The sequence below is a fragment of the Natrix helvetica genome (genome assembly GCF_964273705.1).
Source record: "Natrix helvetica genome assembly, chromosome: 15".
In the NCBI taxonomy this organism is placed as follows: Eukaryota; Metazoa; Chordata; class Lepidosauria; order Squamata; family Natricidae; genus Natrix; species Natrix helvetica.
In genome coordinates this window covers 136,345-153,146 of record NC_138565.1, presented here as the reverse complement: position 1 = coordinate 153,146, position 16,802 = coordinate 136,345, and the positions used below count along the sequence as shown (strand labels likewise).

The 16,802-nt window shown below is 46.9% G+C and overlaps 1 protein-coding gene across 1 annotated transcript in view; it reads left to right on the top strand.

Moving 5' to 3' along the window:
• Window positions 1–92: 92 nt before the first annotated feature.
• NUP214 (nucleoporin 214) overlaps window positions 93–16,802 on the top strand; it is a 58,881-nt gene continuing 42,171 nt past the window's right edge. The window contains exons 1-22 of the mRNA XM_081967362.1: window positions 93–111; window positions 1,717–2,001; window positions 3,298–3,493; window positions 3,599–3,750; window positions 4,020–4,209; window positions 4,773–4,843; window positions 5,797–5,860; window positions 6,118–6,221; window positions 6,519–6,625; window positions 7,518–7,584; window positions 8,159–8,285; window positions 8,961–9,122; window positions 9,391–9,802; window positions 10,418–10,572; window positions 10,917–11,008; window positions 11,855–11,944; window positions 12,813–12,962; window positions 13,477–13,635; window positions 14,314–14,417; window positions 15,280–15,462; window positions 15,968–16,053; window positions 16,527–16,610. Of these exons, the coding sequence (XP_081823488.1) occupies window positions 1,960–2,001; window positions 3,298–3,493; window positions 3,599–3,750; window positions 4,020–4,209; window positions 4,773–4,843; window positions 5,797–5,860; window positions 6,118–6,221; window positions 6,519–6,625; window positions 7,518–7,584; window positions 8,159–8,285; window positions 8,961–9,122; window positions 9,391–9,802; window positions 10,418–10,572; window positions 10,917–11,008; window positions 11,855–11,944; window positions 12,813–12,962; window positions 13,477–13,635; window positions 14,314–14,417; window positions 15,280–15,462; window positions 15,968–16,053; window positions 16,527–16,610 (2,797 nt within the window). The 5' untranslated portion in view covers window positions 93–111; window positions 1,717–1,959. The remainder of the gene's footprint in view (window positions 112–1,716; window positions 2,002–3,297; window positions 3,494–3,598; window positions 3,751–4,019; window positions 4,210–4,772; window positions 4,844–5,796; window positions 5,861–6,117; window positions 6,222–6,518; window positions 6,626–7,517; window positions 7,585–8,158; window positions 8,286–8,960; window positions 9,123–9,390; window positions 9,803–10,417; window positions 10,573–10,916; window positions 11,009–11,854; window positions 11,945–12,812; window positions 12,963–13,476; window positions 13,636–14,313; window positions 14,418–15,279; window positions 15,463–15,967; window positions 16,054–16,526; window positions 16,611–16,802) is intronic.

Sequence of the window (16,802 nt, the reverse complement as noted above, 5' to 3'; positions counted from 1 at the left end):
TATTGTTTTTCTTTTTCTTTTTAACTTCCCAGTCTAACCATTCAGCCCGGGGTCTCTTGGTCATCTCCCACTCAAATGCTAACCAGCTTCAACCCAGCTTAGCTTTCCAAGGTCAGTCCGCCCAAGATGGTTACAGGCGCCCCCTGCTGGCTTTCAACACGAATGAACTATGTAATACAATTCTTAGATTCACAGTAAATAAATCAGATTCTGAGGTATATATCATGGACACCAATGAAAAATACCATAGAATAGAATAACAGAGTTGGAAGGGACCTTGTAGGTCATCTAGTCCAACCCCCTCCTCCCACCCAAGCAGGAAACCCTACACCATTTCTGACAGATGGCAGTCCAGTCTCTTCTTGAAAGCCTCCAGTGATGGGGCCCCCACAACTTCCGAAGGCAACTTTTGTTCCATAGGTTAATTGTTCTCACTGTCAGGAGATTTCTTGTGTGTACGAGGATTTGTGCCACTTGCTAAAATCAGGATGTTGGCTCTATTCACACAACATGGGATTACGGGCATTTTATGCCCTTCACTTGACACTTTCTGAAGTCACACGTTGTACAAAGCCACAAAACTATTATTTGGCTTTAGCTTCCTGGTTAGTGTGAACCCAGGAGGCTGAAAACCAAGGCTTAGGAGGACTGACTCAGGGTGCCAGGTCAATCCACCCAATGGTGGTTTATTCAACCAACGGGGGTTAATCAAATTTTGGCTTAGCAACAAGGAGGCAACTAAGCGACATGGGCCATGAGGAACATTTGTCTTCTTCGAAGCCAGCTATTGAGGGGCGTGCAGAATGTGTAAGAAGTTAGCACCCAACCCTCTCCTAGAAAAAATGAAATATTTTAGGAAATATTAAAAAGGCAGAATATTATATTTCCCTGGATGAGAAAAGAAGAAACATGTTAAAGACAGAGAAGCTCCCTGCCCCCCTCCTTTGTCAATGGGCCATTAAGGCCTGAGCCAGTCTATTCTACATAACAAAGATCTACCTCCTTCAGGCAGAGCCATAATAGCAACAGCTCAACCACACTTGGGATTCAAAAGAAAGGCAGCCTACAAAGTTACTTAGACCCCTGACCACCAATCAGAGTGCATTTCTTGCACAGGGACGGAAGCTCTGGGGTGGGGCCCAGAGAGGGCATAAAACTCAGGCACTCTCAGCATCTCTTCCCTTTTCCCCCCCCCAGTATCTCAAACCATGTGGTCCTGTCCACCATTAAACCATAGGATTCGCATAGCACCCCCACCCCCCAACATCGTCCCATGAGCATACAGCGGCTGCCTTGCCACAACTAATTTTAAAACCAATTCGAGCAAAACGCTTGGCAGTTGTGCAAATGCAGCCTCTGGATGGAGAAACGCAAGCAGCCACCCTGATTGGGTTGATCCTTGGGGAAGTAATAGATGAACAGAGTCGGAAGGGACCTTGCAGGTCATCTAGTCCAACCCCCCTGCCCAAGCAGGAGGCCTTACATCTGCCTCTACCTAGGATTGAACTCACAACCTCCTGATGGTGAGGCAAGTGCTCCACCTTGAGGCTCTCCTCTTGAAAAGAGATCCCCTTCTATTGTAAAAAAATTTTTTTCATGAGCTACTGTATTTAGATGCTGTCAAGGGGGTGAATAAATTATCCCGGAAGTCGGAGAGTATACATGACTCTATTTCACATATCTATGTCCTAATTGCTTTTGTTTTCATCTCCTTAGCACCAGCCATAGAGATGACCGACCGGAAGAGGGCTGAAACCGGAAGAACATCATTTTTTCCTTCCCTCTCGAAGAACCGAGCGTTGGGAACTTCCGGGGGGGTCAAACCGGAAGCCGCCCCTAGAGCGTCGCCGGAAGAGGAAGCTCCCGCGAGTCCGTTCGAGTTCTCCTCCCCCCCCCTCGTTGCAAAAACGGGGAATGTAAGAGCGGGCTGCGCGTGGACAGGCTGCCGGTGGCGGCGAGATGGGCGACGACATGGACGTGATCCCCGAGAGGGAGATGAAGGTGAGGCTTGGCTTCGGAGCCGCGTGAGGGGCTGGAGGGGAGGGGCAGAAAGAGACGGAGGAGGATTTTTAGTCGTACCCCCCCCCCTCCAGGGTCCATTATGTCCTTTTGAGGGGGGGACTTTTTTAAGTGGGTAGGGGGAGTCACCCCTCTCCTTCTCTCCCCCCTCCATTATTCCTTTACAGTCTTCCTGCACAACAACCCCGCCAGGTAGGCCAAGCAGGATAAGCATCTCATGTCATGTCATTATTATACATTATACTATTATATTATATTTTGAATTGTATCGTATTGTATTATACTATACTATTATATATTGTTATATACTATGCAATATATGTTATTGTGATGCATATTATATTATGTTATATTATATTTATTTTATATTATTGTATTATACTGTATTATATTATACTGTGCTATGTTATGTATTATATTATATTACATCATGTATTTATATTATGTTATATTAAATTACGTTAATATTTTACATATTATATACTGTACATTTTCCTTTTACTTTATTTAATTTTAATGTATTATTTAGTAAATTTGTGTGCTGCCCCTCTCGGTATCTGGAGTGGTTTCAGGAGCTTTCCAAGCTGGGTCCCCAATGGAGAGAGCCCTCCCCCCCAATTAAAGATAAAACAAAGAAATTATCCCTATTCAAGTAACTTAATAGTTTTCCAAGCCAAGGAGTTGGAATTTACTGCTGCCCCCAGGGTCCCACTGTCAAAAGAATTGTCCTGACTTTGGTTACCTAAAGCAGGTAAACCAACAGTTACTTTTTTAACAGTTAGAAGATAGAACCATAGGGCTGGGAGGGGTTCTATTCTCATTCAGCTCAGTTACTGCAGAATAATAGGGTTGGAAGGGACCTTGGAGGTCCTCTAGTCCAACCCCCTGCTCAAGCAGGAGACCTTATATACTGTTCCGGACAAATGCCTATCCAGTCTTTTAAAGGCCTCCATTGATGGAGCACCCACAACGTAGGCAGGCAAGCCATTCCACCAATTACATCTTCTCACTGTCAGGGAATTCCTCCTCAGTTCTAAGTTGCTTCTCTCCTTGCTTCGTTTCCATCCGTTGTTCTTTGTCCTGCCCTTGAGTGCTTTGGAGAGCCTTCTTTTCTTTGTGGTAGCCCCTCAAACATTGGAAGCCTGCTATCATCCCCCTAGTCCTTTTCTTCATTAGACTAGACATACAGAGTTAAATTTTTTTTCTAAAGGGGTCTCATGCGGCCCCTTGAATATTCCTCTTTCTAGTAGAGCTTCTAATGCGGTGTTTTCCTGGCAGGATTTTCAATTCCGGGCCCTGAAGAAAATCCGGATCTTCGAAGCCCCTGAGGATCTGCCCAAAGAACGTGGCAACCTGCTTGTCGTGTCCAACAAATACGGGCTGACCTTCACCGGTTGCGCAGCCGGACTGCAGATCTTTCAGACGAAAAACCTGATTATGCAGATTCAGGCTGGAGATTCTCCTAATAAAATAGGTTAGTTTTATAGCGGGTTCTCCCTCCTGTTTAGCTGCTTTTCTGGTTGTTCGACGGAATAGGTGTCATTGAGTGTCAACTTTTCCTTTCATTTCGTTTCCCCAGTAGAGAATATCCAGGGTCTTTTTGTCCCGACAAAGTTTTGGGTGCATCACTTGGCGCTCAGCTGTGATAACCTCACGCTGTCGGTTTGCATGGCCTCGAATGAAGTTGGGTCTTTCATTGGCTTTTTCGACGTCCGCACCTTTGTGAATCAGGTGAGCTGATTCCTCTGTATAGTTTGAACAACAACATTTTATGTATGCTTTGATCTTTTGTGCCTGGCATTAATCTGGTCAACTTCTGGTCCACCCCCTAGTGTCGGGAACAACTAGCACCTATTTGCGAGGGTAACCTTTACCTTTATCCACGTCTCTATCCATGTCTCTCTACCTCCATACATCGATGTGTAGCATCTATCTATTTGTCTGTTCATCCATCCATCCACCCATCCTTATTAAATGCTCGTTTGATCTCTTTCCAACAGGCTAAACAGCAAAAACGACCGTTCACTTATCAAAAGATGGGAGGCGCTTTGGTCAATGACCTTAAGTGGAATCCAGTGAATGCCACAATGTTAGCTGTCTGTCTGTCCGATGGGAGTGTCTCCGTCCTGCAGGTGATGGAAACCGCAAAGGTGTACGCCACACTTCCTGCTTCAGTGGCCGTCACATCCGGTGGGTCTCATGGTTTCATCCCCTCATTCAAACCTGGTTTCCTCCTTTTTAGTTTTTAATTCCTTACTTATTGATGTGTGCTTATTTATTCATATATTTATCAATTACTCAAGGCAGTGAACATACCTCCTCTTTCCTCCCATTTTCTCTACAACAACTTGGTCAGGTGGGGTGGGCTCAGAGAGAGGGGGGGGGAGGGACGAGGCCAAAGTCACCCAGCTGACTTTCATGCCCAAGGTGGGACTAGAACTCACTTTCCTCTCTTTTCCAGCCTGGTGCCTTAAACCACTAGACTAAACTGTTGAAGAACAAACTCATGATCCTGGTTTACAAGGCTGGCATGCTAACCACCAAGCCATGTTGGACTTTATATTCTTCTCAGTCTGACACGTTGCTCGCTTCATTATCTGACAAACTACACCTAAAGTGTCACAAGGCTGGGGTGCAAAAATTGGCCTGATTAGTCTCAACAACGGATGGTTCTATTGGGGTTTGTGAGCCAGGCTGGTGCAGTAATTAATGTGTTAGTTTTTAAGGCTTTTTTTAAATGTTTTTTTCCCCAGTGTGTTGGAGTCCTAAAGGGAAACAGCTGGCAGTAGGCAAGCAGAATGGCACAGTGGTCCAGTATCTGCCAGTAAGTCTTAATTTTGGCTTATTTCCGGTCCACAATCTTTTTTTAAAAATATTTTTATTCATAAACATTTTGAATTCAGTGTATTGTCAGGGTATACCATTTACAAAAGAAAAAAACGAAGAACCAGACAAAAGACTGAAATAAATATTAACACATGTACTACTACTACTACTACTACTACTACTATATTAACACATGTACTAATAACAATAATATAATTAATTTTAACAGATAATCTTTTTATATTAGCTTATTTACATTTTTGTTTACTATATGGACATGATTGTAGTTGTAAACCATCTGTATTTTTACATACATCAATAGTCTTTCTTCCTCTAATTTCTACCTCTTATCTTTAACCACTCGTAAAATATATTCCATATCAAGTAATATTCTTCTTTATCTTTTATTTTTAAATGTAGTCTGTCCATTTCAGCACAATCTAACATTATTTGAATTACATTCTCATCTGGTGGGGTATTCTCATTTTTCCAGTATTTTGCAAATATAATCCTTGCTGCTGTATGTATATGCAAAACTAATTATATGGTCCCTTTGTTATAATCCTATTATGATGGTATTATGCCCAACAGATATACTTCTGGTTTCAGATCTATATTCTGTTTAATTATCTTTTCCAACCAGCTACTTAAATTTTCCCAATATTTTCTTGCTTTGCTACAAGTCCACCACATATAATAGTAAGTTCCTGGGCTCGGATTGCATTTCCAGCATCCATTCCTAATTTATGATTAAGGACCTGGATGGAGTTTTCGGGCGTAGTTATCTTGGTTTTATGGATTCTTCAAATCAACCAGGTGTGGCTCAAAATCCAGAATAAGGATGAATTTGCAGAATAATTAACTTAGCTCTGTGTGACTTAGAACCTAACTGAAGTGCTGCACCAACAGACAAAAATGTGGTCTAACTATGTTTTTTCTTCAATTTTTCAGAACCTGCAGGAAAAGAAAACAATTCCTTGCCCTCCATTCTACGTGGCAGATAATCCTGTCAAAGGTATGAATTTAGTGATATTTCGGTAGGAACATCTGGTCAGCCTTCTTTCTGATTTCGTTGCAAGTTTCTAATAGTTAAATTAGGCCAGGTGAACCTGAGATGGCTTGGATAGCACAGCGCTTGGTTTGCAGAAAATGTTAGTGAAGTTTAAAAACCCAAAGTAAAAAGCTAATACAGATAGTCTGTAACTAATCACCTTGTTGTGAGGCACCTCAACGATAAGGAGATAAATAATCCTTTTTATTGTTCTTTTCCAGTCCTGGATGTGTTGTGGATTGGCACTTACATCTTCACCATCATTTACGCCGCAGCCGACGGCAACTTAGAAACTTCTCCCGAAGTGGTTATGGCCTTGTTGCCGGTATGTATCCACCAGAGAATATGTGCCACACAGAGGGGGTGGTGGTGTTCCACACAATTTTACCACCGGTTTTCCACACACTGAAAATGTGAGTGTGCTTGCACTTTGTCCGCCTGTGTGGCTTTCCCGCACCCACGCGGCTTAGAAAACGGCTAAATAGGACAGCATAGCGCCAGGGCCTAGTTGCCACTACCAGTTCACCGGAACCGGTCCAGATGGCACCAGTGGTGCCACACCTTGCTTTTAAAAAAAAAAAAAAAGCTGAGAAACTAAGCTGTTCCGTTCTCCTCCGTTCAGAAAAAAGAAGAGAAGAGGCCTGAGCTCTTTGTAAACTTTATGGAGCCTTGTTATGGCAGTTGCACCGAGAGGCTACACCACTACTTCCTTAACTTTGTTGAAGACTGGTAAGTATCCATAGAAGATCATATTTGTAGCTCAAGGTTGAACTGTGGAATCTTTGGCGCTCTCTCAACCTTTCTTGCAAACGTTTCATGACCCAACTAGGTCACATCATCAGTGTTAGATGGAAGTAAGCATTGCCTTCTGTTAGCTCTGAACGTAACTGCTTACTTGCAGACGTTTCATGACCAAACTAGGCAACATCATCAGTGCCAGTGTGCCTTGCTCCCTGGTTATATACAGTAGCTCTGAGCTGGGTTGTCTTCTTGCAGACCTGTCATGACCCGACTAGGGTACATCATCTATAGTTAGAAGCCTCTTAGCACTGATGATGTGTCACCTAGTTGGGTCATGAAACGTCTGCCAGAAGACAGCCAAGCTCAGGGAGCGACAATAACCCTACAGATTGATACAGTCATATAGAATTTGCAGCAAAGGGACAACTTCAACTTTAGCTAGATGCCCCCGGGTGTAATAACATCACCAGCTGATCTAACCCGAGGCAGAGATATTTCTCAGGGGTAAGGTGATGAATTGGGTAAGCAAAGGCGCAGTTACACAAGATTTTGCCGTGGGTTTAAACCAAAGTGCTTTCTCGTTTTAGTATTTCAATGAGCTGCCTAGGCCCTGGTCAACTGCAGACCACAAATAACAACAAGACACACCCATCAATCCTCAGCCACAATTCCTTGCGAGCTGAATTAACACGATTAGATCCATCTCAGTTCCTTTTCATATTTTTCAACCATGTCCTATGTTCATATTTCCTGTTTGTGGGCTGATCAGATCCCTCAAGGCTGCTCTTTCCCCAGGAAACCTCAGTGGGAACTTAATTTGTTCCTTACACAAAGATTTTCCTTGAATGTTCACAGCTGTTTTATTTTATTTCCTTCCCAGGGATCTGGTCTTACTAGCTTCTGCCGCTTCCACCGAAGTCAGCATCCTGTCAAGACAGGGGGATCAGGTAATTCTGTTCCCAAACTCGGGCAGATCTCTTTGTAAGGAAAGGGGTGGGGACTCACATTTTGGATTCTTATGATAGATAAACGCCGGGGGCAAAAACCCAGCGGTATATTTTCAGCCTTCTAGCACTTCCAGTTTGATTTGATCCGTGCCTTTTGTTGTGGCCCGCCAGCGGAGGTTGGGGAGGAAGATGGGCCAGTCCTGGAGTCTGGGGAAGGCTCTGGTGAGGGCTCTGTGTCGGAGGCAGAGAGGGAGCCAGAGCCGTATGCCAGTTATCAGCTGCCTTCAGAGTCAGACCTCAGTGAGGCAGAGGAACAGCTGGAGCCTGTTCCCAGTGTGCGCATGCGCAGAGCAGCCAGACGAAGGGAAGAGCTAAAGAAGAGGAGTGGAGTTGGGAGTGAGGCAACTGGTGGACGATGAATGTCCCCTCACAGAGGAAACAAAAGAGGAGGGGGAAGGGGAGGGGAGTTTACAGGAGACCATGAATTCACTCTGTGTGCCATAGGTTCCCCATCATGGGCTTGGGGGGCTGTTTGCGAAGAACATTTTAAAAACCAAATTAATTTTCCTTGCAGACCAACTGGGAACTGTGGGTGTTGGAAGATTCCAGTCGCGCAGAGCTTCCCGTGACGGATAAAAGCGACGATTCCTTGCCTGTCGGAGTTGCCATTGATTATAGCAACAACACACCCATAACTATTAGTAAGCATGAGGAATATGCGTTTGATCTGAGAACGGGTGAAAGTTTCATATGACACCGTCTAATCTACCAAGACTATTTGTTATTAAGTTTGTATGCCGTCCAACTCTACCAAGCAGCTCTGGGTGGCATAAATAACTCAGTAAAACACTAGCAAGATCACTTATATGCCGCTTTTCAGCCCTCTCTAAGCTGTTTACAGAGTCAGCGTCTTGCCCCCAAAACAATCTGGGTCTTCATTTTACCCACCTCAGAAGGATGGAAGACTGAGTCAACCTTGAGCTGGTCAGGATCGAACCTCTAGCAATTGGCAGAGTTAGCCTGCAATACGGCATTCTAAGGAAGGAAGATGAGAGGAGGGAGAGAAAGAAGGAAGGAAATGAAAGAAGGAAGGAAGATAGATGAGAGGAGGGATGGAGGAAGAAAGATGGGAGGAAGGAAGGAAGATGAGAGGGAGGAAGGAAGGAAGGATGATGAGAGGAAGGAAGGAATATCCATTATATACTGCTTTCCACTGCTTTCCAGCCCTCTCGTAAGCGGTTTACAAAGTCAGCTCATTGCCCCCCAACAATCTGGGTCCTCGTTTTACCGTCTGTGCTACTTACAGTTCCTGGATTTTATGAGAGTGTGTTTTTATCTTAGAGTGAACTTGTTGCATTTCGGTATGATTCTCCCAGGTGAAGATAAAACTTTGGATCCTGCTCCGGTCTTGATGTTGTTATCCACAGATGGGGTATTATGCCCCTTCTACATGGTCAATCAAAACCCCGGTGTCCGATCTCTCCTGGTGGCCCCCGAACCTCTCTCTGCAGAAGGGGAGAGGGGAGCGAAAACCACAGGTAGGCATTTGACGCCTGTCCAGGAGATTTCCTTGGGGTTGTGAGTTGTGTTTGTCTACCTAAGAGGTAACCGAGGCGTTGAGAAGATCTTGTGGCTTTCCAAGAGAGCCTCCTTCAAATAAAATACCAGAACTTAAAATCAGTGCGTTTATAATTTTCGTTAACGACTGCGGCCAAAATAAGTTGTAAAATCAGGCACGGCTGCTTGGCTCACTTAGCCGTGCTCTCCTTGTATTATTTGTGTTAATGGCCAATCTCTCCTTTCCAGGCACCACCGCTCCTTCAGCTGCTCCCAAGAGCGCCGCTCCCCCAGCCCCTCCAGCCCCAGGTCCCTCCTTAGTCCCAAGCAGTGGGGCCACCCCCTTCTCTTTTACAAGCCCTCCGCTCAAGGCCCCTGGCCCGGCTCCCAGTTCTTCTCTGCCTTATCAGTTCCCATCAGAGGCCCCAACAGCGGCTCCCGGGCCCAGCACCAGCAAGGCCTCCGAGTTCCCTTCACCCGCCACCCCGAAAGCACCGCAAACTCCCATCGTCCCGTCTGGCCTCGTCCCTGTTTCCACTCCATCTTTCTCCTTTGGGTCGGTGAGCTTCAAGAGCCGTGTCGACGGACCCGTTCCTCCCGTGGTGACTAAGCCCAGCTTTGCGCCAGCAGTATCCTCCGTCAAGGTCAACCTCAACGAAAAGTACGTCTCCTCTTTTTTGTGTGTGGGGGGGGTCCGTTCCGTTGGAGGCTTCCCAAGAAGAGCCTGAAGCCAACTCCTTGTCCCAACAAAAAAAAAAAAAAAACTCTTTTATTAATGGACTCTGAATTCTGCTCCTTGACCTCCAGCAAAGTCTTTCAAGGGAGGATTCACGGTCACAGACCTTCTCTGGCTGGGAGAGCTGCAATGTTATTTGTCTTTCACTTTGGTTTTCACGGCGGATGACATGCCAGGAAGGTCACACCGTGTTCAATATACTTATATGTCAATAATAAAAAATATATTTTAAAAAAAATTCCCCCCCCAAAAAAAGAACCCAGTCCACTCTCCACTTTAATTGGCACTTTTGAGACGGGTTGGCTTTGAATCAGTCGTGGGAACGTAATGGTTCTAGGCTGCGCCCCCTCTTGGCTCCACCTCCGGCTATGCCAAGACCCAGGCCCTAGTCTGAAGGTGTCCCACGCTTGGTCCCTGGCACCTCTCCATTTCGTAAGTCAGCCAGATTGATAAATGCCGAGGGACCGGTGTGTCCTCCTAATTGAAGAATTCTAGGCGGTGTGGCTTTGCCGGTTTTCATTTTGAGTTTTTCCTTTTCAGGTTTGCTGCCGCCGAGTCTGCTGCCCCTTCCGTCAACGCCAGCCAAGTGCCCTTCCTCTTTCCCCCGGCTGCAAAATCTACCCCTGCAGGAGCCTTAGGCCTAGCCACGCCTCCTCCTGCCCCCATAAAGGCTTCTACCCCGGTGACTTCAGCAAGTACGGTTCGGTCTTTCCCCCCCCCTCCCCCCTCCCTTCCTTCCCTGTGGTGGTTGGGGCCTTTGATTGCAAGCTGTTGCGGTGGGGGCATTCCCTGTGTCCCCACCTGCTCTGTTCTTCTCAAGTGAGCCACTGGTGCAGTCGGTCCTCGATTTGTGACAGTAATTGAGCCTAGAATGACGGGCGTAGGTCATTGCAGCTGTTCAGCTGGCCACCTTAATTTTGCTTTTCTCGGAATGGGCATTCCCCTCATTTGATCTTTTAAGGCTTTTAAGTCGTAACTGACTGCTAGCAGCAGTTGTGCGAGTGTGTGTGTCCCCCTCTTTTGGTGTTCTTGCTTCCAGCAGTGCGTCTACCACAAAGCGCTCCCGCAGCTTCGGGCCTTCAGAAAGCGGCCAAGGTATCCCCAGTGGCTGCGAAATTGAGCCCTTCGCAGGTAAGAAGGAATTCGATCGCTTTTCTGTGAATTGAGCCGTTCCGTATTGCGAATTAATAACCCAAATTTCTATGCAGGAAGAGAGGGTGGATGCCAGCGAAAGGCAACATCTGAGGGTATTTATGGCACTGCCGGAATGACAGCTGATGCGCTCTCAAATCGTCTTTATTTTGGCTGTGGAAGGATGTAAAATTCATGTGGCTTTCATTGCCGTTCCCAGCCGGCTTCTGGGCCAACAACGTGCCTACAATTTCTTCCCTCAACCCGTGGAGGGTTTTCTTTTTTCTTTTCTTTTTTTCTTTTTTTTAAAATACTTTATTGTTAAAAATAAAAGTTGGACATGGTGCAACCATCCTGGCATTATCTCCACCATACAAAACTAAAGTATAACACGAATATCTTATGCATTCCGCAAACATTACTTTCTGAGCCTCTTTTTGCTAGCCCTTATGCAGCTTTGGGCTATGCGGTCTCTTATCTGACTTTTCTATAAAGCTACACTAAGAGAATCTTGCCGCTCTGAAGGTACAGATCTCCCACTGTCCCTTTCACAGCCTGAGAAACTAGAGAGGGTCTCTTCTGAGGCTCTTTCTCTACCCATTATGCAGCTCTGGGCTACGCCGTCTCTTATCTGATCATTCCCTAGACAGCATTCCTTCCACCTCTCAAGGCCTTTCCCACACACTATCACACCCCTTGAAGGTGGGACAAGTGTCGGTTATTATCTCTGCACGGGCTCTAAATAGAAGTACACTGGTCTGAAAGTCGGGTGCGCCTCTCTTCATCCTGATCGTTCTTTCCTCTTGATTCTTTGTCTGACGGATGATTTCATGTTGCACCTTCCAGAGTCGGCAGCAGCCTTCCGGTGTTGGGGTGGAGAAGCAGCCCTGCCAGTGGAAAGAGACGGATCCTGTCATCGTCGGGATAAGAGAAGAGGTAAATCACCTTTGCACCCGTGGATTCTCCCTGACGTTTTTGTAAGAGGCTGTTAGGAAGATAGTTTTGCACGTAAGGTTTGTGCTGGCTGTCACTGTTTCCTCATTACCTGCCGTGAAGACTTGCAGGTAATCAGGTGCAGAGAGAGGGCGAACGCCTGAAATGGCAAGTCATACACTTTATTGGAGTGGTCGCCAGGCATGAGTAGAGCAAGCCTTCCCTCTGCTTGGAAAGCCTATGCTCCTAGTCCTCAGTGAGGTGCTTCTTCTGAGCCTCCTTCTCGGCCAGATCCAATTTGAACTGAGCTGTTTTGCCAACTCTTTCTCCTGGAGGCTGCTTAGCTCTAGCAACTGCTTCCTGTTGGGGCCCTAAGGAGCCAAGTGGGGAGGGGAGGAGTGGTTGGGAGGGGAGGGGCGAGTAAAGGCTGGCGAGGTGCCCCTCAACATGAGTGACATCGAGTTCGCCCACCCAGTCACATGACCACCTAGCCACGCCCACCCAGCCGGTCATTAGGCAGATCATATTAGTGGTCTGCGGGATTTAAAATTATGAATTTAGTGGCCCCTGAGGTCCGAAAGATTGGGGACCCCTGATTTATAGTATAAGGCACCGGTCCCCAACCCTAGGGGTCATGCCCCACAACCAGGCCACGCAAGGAACGGGCTGGCAAACATGCACGCATAGCTCAACTCGCACAAGCGAGGAAGAGGAGAAGGAATTCAATGGAGTAGGAAAGCACATTTTTAACGTGTTACACCGGGAAAAGTCCTGTTGAGCGTCTCTCTTGTCATTCTCTGGAACTATTTATTCTCCAATATCCCCCCCTGCCCCCCCCCACCCCCCGGCCTGGCCTGGCCTGGTTCCGCAGATCGCCCATTTCCAGAAAGAATTGGAGGAACTGAAGGCTCGGACAGCCAAGGCCTCGTTTCAGGTGGGCAGTGAGGAGGAGAAGAAGAAGCTACGCGTGGAAGCCAGCAACCTGCACACTTTCCTGCTGGAAATAAAAGAGACCACAGAGGTGAGGAGGAGGAGGAGGAGTTGCCGGGTACCAAAAGCGGCACAGATTTGGGGAAAATGATTGGAATAGAGCTGGAAGGGGCCTCAGAGGTCTTCTAGTCCAACCCAAATCCAAATCCTGCAATTAATACATTAATAATCTAAAATAAATAATAAAATCAAGAGCAGATTATTTGTTAGATTCAGGCATTCATTTTTTCCCCTTTATTATTTTTAATGTATTCTATTTTAATATTGATATCCTGCCTTTACTATTTGTACAAATAATTCAAGGCAGGAAACTTACACAACACAACACAGCTTCCTCCTGTTTTCCCAGTACAACGACCACCCTGTGAGGTGGGGTTAGACTGAGGGAGAGAAGGGAGTGACCCAAAGTCCCCAAGCCGGCTTTCATGGCTAAGGCGGAACTAGACCTCACCAGCCCCTGGTGGTCACTGAATATGTAGTCGTAAGACTAGGACAACCTGCAACGAATTGCCTGACTGTCTCTTTCTCTCACCTGCCTCTCGCAGTCCCTTCACGGAGACATCAGCCTCCTGAAGACCAATCTGTTGGAAGGCTTTGCAGGAGTGGAGGAAGCCCAGGAGAAGGACGAGCAAGCTCACAACTCAGAGTACTTGCACCTGCTTTACAAGAAGCCCTTGGACCCCAAGAGCGAAGGGCAACTTCAGGTAGGAGCAGAGCAGAGAGCATCTCTCGGGTCCAGAATGTCTTCAGGAAGCTCCCCAAGCGGACCAGGAGACCAAGAAGTCCTCTTCTGTGGTTCTGGTCATCTGCCCGCTGTTCTGTTGAGGGAAGCTGCCTGAGGTTCAGGAAGTGGGATCCAGCGTCAAAAACTAGTTGCTAACCATAACCCTGTGTGGAGGAGGAGGAGGAGGAGGAGTTCATTTTGCAGTGTGGGAAAACGCCAAGGATTGAACTGGGAAGGGGGGAGGAGAGCAGAGGAAGAAGAGGGGGAAGGAGAAAAAGAAGAGGAAGGAGGAGAGGAAGGGAAGGGTGAGGAGGAGGAGGAAGGAAGAGAAGAGGGGGAAAGGGAGAGGAGAGAGAAAAAGGAAGAGAGGAGAGATGGAAGGAAGAGGAAAGGAAGGAGAGAGGGAAAGAAGGAAGGAAAAGGGGAGAGGAGACCCAAAGAAATACACCACCAGAGGGTTCCGATCCTCCAGTGCATCCAGATGAGTCCCTCCCAGAGAGGCCAGGCCCAGCCATCCCTGGCACTTGCTTAGTCCCAGAGAGCTGAGGGCCCAACCTTCCCCTCAGGCAGCTTGGCATAACCCCACCCCACCCCACTCCCGGAAGAACTTTCCCCTGTGGACGTTTTGAGCTGAAGGTGGAAACTTTCTCCCGGGCAGGAAGTCCGTCGCTTGCATCAGTACGTGAAGTTTGCCGTCCAAGACGTGAACGACGTTCTGGATTTGGAGTGGGATCGGCACCTGGAACAGCAGAAGAAGCAGAAGTGAGTGTTGCCTTCAGGCGGGGAAATGAACATCCTTTGGTGTCGTCGTTGTCCTTGCGGGCTTTTTAAGCACCAAGAGCACCTTGCTTTGTCGATTTAGCTTCCGAGCGCTTCAGATACCAATTTCTTTGACAACTCTGTGACAAAAATCATATTTCTTCACAGTTAAGTTTAGAAGGGTTTACATTGAGTTTAAAGAGGTTGTTTGCGTGCGTATCAAGATTAAAACAGGAAAAAATAATTTACAGGTAAAACATGACTGTACAATTTTGTATGCAACACCTAAGCCTGACCCCAAGGGACGCAGTTCCAAGTTATCCAAACCGAGATTTTTGGGCCTAGTAGCATTCTCTTCATCCTCCTCCTCCTCCTCCTCCTCCTCCTCCTCCTCCTCCTCCTCCTCCTCCTCCTCCTCCTCCTCCTCCTGCCATATCCGGACATTGGCGATCATGTTTCCAATCCTATTTGTGTCAACAGCGCACGAAAAAGTGTTGCTCAGTTTTGTCCAAGCCTTAGGTTTGCCTTCCCTCTTTCCCTGGAGGATCAAGTGAAGGATGCCCTATTTTTCCAGGTGTCACATCCCATATCCGAAATATTCTAACTTTCGCTTTTTCGTGGCTTTGATGATTTCCCTTGGCTTTCCCAGGCGGCTTTTCACCTCCTCGTTTCTGATTTTGCCAACCCAGCTTATCCACATCCTAGTAGCATTAGGGATTCTGTGGTGTACAGAACAGTGTAAAACGTTTCTCGTAAAGTACTTCTGAACCTGCTTTTAGTGGATTGCAAGCACAGCTACGTCCCCCAACCTTTTTCCTCCCCTCGATGCCTGACCTCGTTCTCCCTCCCTGCTTTTTTGACGTAGGCGTCTAGCTGTCCCTGAGCGAGAGACTCTCTTCAACGCCCTCACGAACAACAGGGAGATCATCAACCAGCAGAGGAAGAGGCTGAAGAAGTTGGTCGGCAGCTTGTACGAACTCCGCTTGTACAACCACGTCACTCCGTGGAACGCATCCGCTCCAGGTTCTTCTCACACCAGCATCCAGAGGTGAGAAGAATTCTCCAGAAATTAGGTGGTTGGGGAGGAGCATGGGCCAGTCCTGGAGTCTGGGGAGGGCTCTGCGACAGAGGCATAGACAGGGCCAAGGCCGTCCGGCAGACCTCAGCTGCCTTCGGAGCTAGGCAGCCGTGAGGCAGAAGAACAATGGGAGCCCGTTCCCAGTGTGTGCATGCACAGATCTGCCAGAAGAAAAGAACAGCTCAGAAATCAGGGTTGAGCCACAGGTGAATGGCCCCTCCCCAGAGGAAACAAAACAGGAGCGAAAGGGAAGAGGGCCTTTTGCAGGAAACAACTTGGTCGGTCGTTAGATTCGTTTTCAGGAGTGTGAAGATCTGTCCGTGAGTCTCAGAGACTCTGTGCAAAGTCTTTCCTTGCACAGCACCTCATTTGGGAAATATTTACATGGCAGCTTTCCAAGCTAGGTAAGGTCTGTGGTCATAAATATTCCTTTGAAAGGCTGTTTTGAAAGGATTTTTCCCCCCTTTTGTGACAGCCTGGAGAGCGAGCTGGAGAATCTGAGCAACGCCTTAACGAAAGCCACGCTGGAATCTTCCACCAAGGCATCATCTCCCGCAGCTGGTAACTAGTCCCTGCTGTTTACTTGACCAGGTTCTACCGAGGAAATGGCTGGCTCAATAGCAACAGCACTTAAGTCTTATACACCGCTTCACTGTGCTTTCCAGCCATCTCTGAGCATTTTACAGAGTCAGCCTCTTGCCCCCAACAGTCTGGGTCCTCATTTTGCCACCTAGGAAGGATGGAAGGCCTGAGTCAAGGTCATTGGCTGGCCTTGTGTGCCTAAGGCAGGACTGGAACTCACAGCCTCCCGTTTTTTTCACCTGACGCTTTAACCAGCCACACTAAGCTGTCTCTTCATAGCATATAGTCCACACAGTGGTTTCTAAAAATATATCAATTTGGAAAGTAAATAAACTTTCGATCGTAATCCTCCACTTACGACAGTTCATTTATTGACCTGTTCGAAGTCACACTGAATTACGAACCCAAGAAGGGCCATAAAACTCTGTTCTTCTGTTCCCTGGTTCTCACAGCTAAGTTGTCCGTTGTGAAGCAGTCTCAGCTGAGGAATTTCTTGTCTAAGAGAAAACTGCCCCCTGTCCGCTCAACCGCACCAGGTAAATAAATCAGCATCATTGAAAATATTTTGCTTTTCTTTTCATTCATTCTCCTTTAGCAACTGAATTTTTCTCGATGATCAATGTAGTTCTTGACTATTTATATATGTAGGTATGCTGGTTTTGTTGTATTCGGGTCTTTTCCCGTGTAAGGTTGAGATTGTCTTTGCAACGTTTCAAAGACAATCTCAA